The sequence below is a fragment of the Malania oleifera genome, chromosome 11 (genome assembly GCF_029873635.1).
Source record: "Malania oleifera isolate guangnan ecotype guangnan chromosome 11, ASM2987363v1, whole genome shotgun sequence".
Taxonomy (NCBI): domain Eukaryota; kingdom Viridiplantae; phylum Streptophyta; class Magnoliopsida; order Santalales; family Ximeniaceae; genus Malania; species Malania oleifera.
Window position 1 is genome coordinate 27827714 of NC_080427.1, and position 5564 is coordinate 27833277.

Below are 5564 nucleotides of genomic sequence, written 5' to 3' on the forward strand. Positions count from 1 at the left end.
AATAAATTGGTCATACATTTAACATCTAAAAAAAAGCACACAAACAACATGAAAGAGAAGCCTTATATAATTTTTTCATAAAACCTCTCACATTCAAATTTAAATTAGTACAATAAATATAAAAAAATTAATATCTTACGTAATATGTGTATATATATATATATATATATATTTATTTATTTATTTATTCAGACTCACTTTGTAAATTTGAAAATCCAGCACAGACCTTTGGTATGAGGCAAGGGTATCTTTGTCACTAAAACCTAGATAATTTAAAAGTACAAACCTCGCTAATTCCAGCGGAGACAAGACGATCTCCACCGTCTGTTTGTGCCATCTAACGGCATCCGACGGCCGAAACTAAAAAGGAGGGAAACAACATGAGCCGTCCGATCTCAACTCCCCTGTCCAACCGGATATATAAGCCTCTCTACGGCTAACCTTTTTCCCAACCTCCGCTCTCACTCTGACTTCATCTCTATCTCTTTCGTAGTATTAGATCTATCGATCGACCGATCGGTCGGCACTCGGATCTCTCATAGTTCCTCCTTTTTCACAGGTAAATCTCTTCTGAAATGCTATATCTCTCGAATGATCCGACGTTTTTCGTCATTATTACATGCATTTCTGCTTCGATCTCTGATTTGTGAAAACTGCTTGAAATTTGTTCATTTTCGGTGTGGTTTTTCTGAACTCGTTGGAAGATCTTCAAAACTGCGCCACATTGTGTAGATCTGTCCGATTCAATTTATGAATGGCATAAGCCACGCTAACTTTTTCTGCTATTTTTCGCTTTTTTTGCTTATGTTTGATTTCGTTATCTGCCTCAAATTTCACTTATTTTTTTTGTGTCGTGCTTCATAAAGATCTACGATTTGAGCTCCAGACAGTGGAAATTTCTCGTTTTATGGACAGATCTCTTGTTTTTTTTTTTTTTTTTTTTTCCGATTAACTAAATCACTTGTAAATCTTCCGATCTAGTTTCTTCATTGTACGATTCACATGATTTTCAAGCATGTTAAATGGATTTTCGTGGCCAGAGGTTTTTGTCTTTTGAATTTTTTTGTTTTTGAAGTAATGATTAGTTGATGACATCATATTATAGAAAACTTCCTGGACAGCGAGCATGTTGCAAGATTTGTTTATTTCCAGGTCATACAACTCATGATTTAAGATTTCAGTGGCATTTAGGGTTTAGATCGCACTTCATATAGTAGATCTAAGTGGCAAAAATGCGTATCCATTTTAATTGAATTTTTTGTTTCTTGAGTGATGATTTTTGAATATAACCTGGTAGTTCTCTTTAATTTCAGGGAAAATGAGAGAAATCCTTCACGTTCAAGGTGGGCAGTGTGGGAACCAGATCGGATCGAAGTTTTGGGAAGTTGTTTGCGACGAACATGGCATAGATCCAACTGGAAGATATATTGGATCCTCAGATCTGCAGTTGGAGCGCGTTAATGTGTATTACAATGAAGCTTCGTGTGGGAGGTTTGTTCCTCGTGCTGTGCTCATGGATCTGGAGCCTGGTACAATGGACAGTGTCCGAACTGGCCCATATGGCCAGATCTTCCGTCCTGATAACTTTGTTTTTGGACAATCTGGTGCTGGAAATAACTGGGCAAAGGGACATTACACTGAGGGTGCAGAGCTCATTGATTCGGTTCTTGATGTTGTAAGGAAAGAGGCTGAGAACTGTGACTGCCTTCAAGGTATCACTGCATGATATGTAAGATTTATGATGGGCCATCTATTGTTGATTTATCCTTGGATTTTTGTACTTTGCCTTTTGAATGACTTTTGGTCCAAGTGATTTCTGGTTACAGTTCTTTCTTTTTCACTCCTATGAATATTCGTAAGTGACAATAACTCTTAGTGGGAGTTGAGTAGCTGATTGCAAATGGTTGGATTTCATAAATCTATTATTAATGTTGTGAAAAAAAGATTAAACATGATGGAACAAGTTCTGTGGTTACTGAGATTCACCGACTCTTCTTGCATGTGTAGGCTGCTTGGATTAAATGTATTTTTTCTCTCTGTGCCTACACATATTGTTAATGATTTATTGTGTCTAATTTCATTGAGTTGTATGTCTAAAGAAATATGCAGAATAGTTTCTATTTGCAGGGATTTTATGATAGTAACAATTTACTTCTAGTTTAAATTTGCAGAAAATTGTTTTATAAGACAAGTGGGATTAACTGAAGTTTTCAGTGTATTTGATTATAGTGGGTGACTTATAATTTCATATGGTTGTTATGCAGGCTTTCAGGTTTGCCACTCATTGGGTGGAGGTACAGGATCTGGGATGGGCACCTTGCTTATATCCAAAATCAGGGAGGAGTACCCAGATAGGATGATGCTCACATTCTCTGTGTTTCCATCACCAAAGGTTTCTGATACAGTGGTTGAGCCATACAATGCCACCCTCTCTGTTCATCAACTAGTTGAGAATGCAGATGAGTGCATGGTCTTGGACAATGAGGCTCTATATGATATTTGTTTCAGGACTCTCAAATTGACTACTCCCAGTTGTAAGTGTACTCGTGATCTTTTTTAATGTAATGTCTGTGTGGGTTGATTATGACTTTATGAGTTTTTGCACATCAAGGTTATGCCATGGTAACTGATGTAGTAAAAGTACTTTTCTTGCCAGATTGTTTTTTACATCCTTTGTAATGTAATGTCTGTGTGGGTTGATTATGACTTTATGAGTTTTTTTGCACATCAAGGTTATGCCATGGTAACTGATGTAGTAAAAGTACTATTCTTGCCAGATTGTTTTTTAGCATGGCTGTTCTAAGAGCCATGGTGAAATTTGAGATATCTGGAAACCAGGGTTGTTCAAATTTTCAGGGCTGTCTTCAGTGACCTTTGTTATGAGTAAACTAAATAAATAACATATTTAGAAGAGGCCTAAGCCTGTAAGGATATACACTAGCTGGGCGATGCAATTAAGAATGAGAATAGAGGAAGCCAATGGAATGCTTTTCCATTTAAAGCATTTCTAATTTCACTTAAAAATGATAATAGCGGGAGCCAAGGGGAATTGGAATGCTTTTACATTTAAAGCATTTCTAATTTCATTTTGAAACTCTTTCCTAAAGCTGTTGTCCAATAGTGGGAGCCAAGGGGAATGCTTTTACATTTAAAGCATTTCTAATTTCACTTTGAAACTATCTGATACTTGATAGGTTCTGTTTATACAGGGTATCAACTAGCTGTGGAATGCCAAAAAAAAGAGATAAGGATAAACAAGAGCCAATGCCTTTATGTTCAAAACAATTTTTGAATTTGAAAATCTTTCTGAAGATATGTCCAGTTATCAGCTCGTGATATTGCACAGGGACTACTTTGTCCAATGTGAATGATTCATGATTTGAATTATTGGCCAGTGACTTGTTTGTTGCAACTTTCAATGCAATTTATATTTTAAGTCTATTTATTGGATGAAGAATCCTTCTTGTGGTCTCCTTGATTTTATCTTTGTTTTGTTTGGGCTTTTGTTGTCATGTTTAGGCAATACATGCAGTGACTTAATTTTTTCACTTTGTTTTTCAGTTTATGAGGTGTAGTGTTATGATAGTTTCCAAGTCATTTGCCTAAATACGTCCCCTTGTAAGGCCTGTGGCTATTGTACGATGGTCCTACCTTATTGAATTTTGTAACCAAATATTGAACTTCACTATCAGGTTATGAAGCATCCTCAATTGATTAGGGGTTGCGCTTTGATCATGTGGCCTTTTTCTTGCCTAGCTTGCATGTAGATGATTGATGGTGATGGGAATCTCAAGGTAATATACATGGTTTGTTGCCTCCCAAGGGTGGCTTAGGTAGTGAATTGAAGGGTCAAGGCTCTCTTGGTTAAAATGGTAGGGTTCAAGTCTTGTGGGCTTTGGCTTTCCATTTTTGAGATAATATTTTGGTATTTAATTAGATAAGGGTAGAGGGGCAAGCCCATTATCCTAGTAGATTAGTTGAGTGTCTAAAGGATTTGAGACACCATTTTTTTTTAAAAAAAAAAACATGGTTTGCTGTAAAAAAATTGATTTTGATAAATAGATAATGGAAATTACAAAGTGGGACATCATTCTTAGTGCCACCACATGGCCCCTAAAAGTGATGATAGTAGTATCTTTACCTTTTGGTCAATTTCGAAGGTTTGACTTGATAGAACATTGACATTGTTGAAACTGTAGGGACTTTGTGATAGTATTGCTGAATTTGATTTGAGAGTGCAATATTATCAAACAATTTCTTTGGATTGGAGTTTGCATGGTATACTTGGAAATTTTCATTAATCTTTGGTTGTGATTGGACAATTCAGTAGAAATGAAATTTTGAAATCTGCAGTTTTGATTCCTGTTCAAGGAATCAAAATATAATTTCAGTTGGCTTTCTTGTTTGTTTTTCCCCGTTCCCTCCACTTTTTACTTATTTATTTGTTTGCTGCTGCTAACACCCACTAATAGGGCATTTTTTGTGACATTTTCTTGGCAGTTGGTGATCTTAACCATTTGATCTCTGCAACCATGAGTGGGGTCACTTGCTGCCTCAGGTTCCCTGGTCAACTGAACTCTGATCTCCGAAAGCTTGCTGTAAACCTGATTCCCTTTCCCCGTCTCCACTTCTTCATGGTGGGGTTTGCTCCTCTCACATCTCGTGGGTCTCAGCAGTATCGTGCCCTCACAGTTCCTGAGCTGACTCAGCAAATGTGGGATGCTAAGAACATGATGTGCGCTGCTGATCCACGCCATGGTCGGTACCTCACTGCCTCGGCGATGTTCAGGGGTAAGATGAGCACTAAGGAGGTGGATGAGCAAATGATCAATGTTCAAAACAAGAACTCTTCCTACTTTGTTGAGTGGATTCCAAACAATGTGAAGTCAAGTGTTTGTGACATTCCACCTAGGGGCCTCTCCATGGCATCCACCTTCATTGGGAATTCCACCTCCATCCAGGAAATGTTCAGGAGAGTGAGCGAGCAGTTCACTGCTATGTTCAGGAGGAAGGCTTTCTTGCACTGGTATACTGGGGAAGGCATGGATGAAATGGAGTTCACAGAAGCCGAGAGCAATATGAATGATCTTGTGTCCGAGTACCAGCAGTACCAGGATGCCACTGCTGATGAGGAACTTGATTATGAGGATGAGGAAGAGGAAGGTTATGAGCAGCAGATGTAAGGGAATAGAGTATGAAACCACTGCTCCCCCACTGCAGTGGTATGTTTACTCTATTATGTGTTTGATAAATCAATTTTCTGTTGTATTGGGTAAAGATGGGGTCACAGACAATCTTGCTAGAAGTTCGAGAAATGTTTTTTTTTCCCTTGTATTGCAGTAATAGATGCATAATGAATGGTTGGGGGGGGGGGGGGGGCGCCCTGATTATTGCTGGGTGTTTGGGGGGAGGGGGGGGGGGGTTACACTAGTTATGTAATTCAAGACTGTTTTCTGTGGCATTCATGTTTGCTCTGTTTTATTGATTCAGTGTTATACTCATCTTGGGTTATGAGTTTGCTTCCTTTTGTCTTGTTTTTGTTGTGGGTAGGGGTGTGGTCAAGG

The 5564-nt window shown here is 38.2% G+C and overlaps 1 protein-coding gene across 1 annotated transcript; it reads left to right on the plus strand.

The window, feature by feature from the left end:
- The first annotated feature begins 424 nt into the window (after positions 1-424).
- LOC131168172 (tubulin beta-5 chain) lies at positions 425-5324 on the plus strand. The gene is made up of 4 exons (XM_058127440.1): positions 425-559; positions 1314-1712; positions 2265-2534; positions 4501-5324. Exons 2-4 carry the CDS (start codon positions 1319-1321, stop codon positions 5181-5183), a joined length of 1347 nt encoding a protein of 448 aa, XP_057983423.1. The 5' UTR covers positions 425-559; positions 1314-1318; the 3' UTR covers positions 5184-5324.
- The last annotated feature ends 240 nt before the right edge of the window (positions 5325-5564 follow it).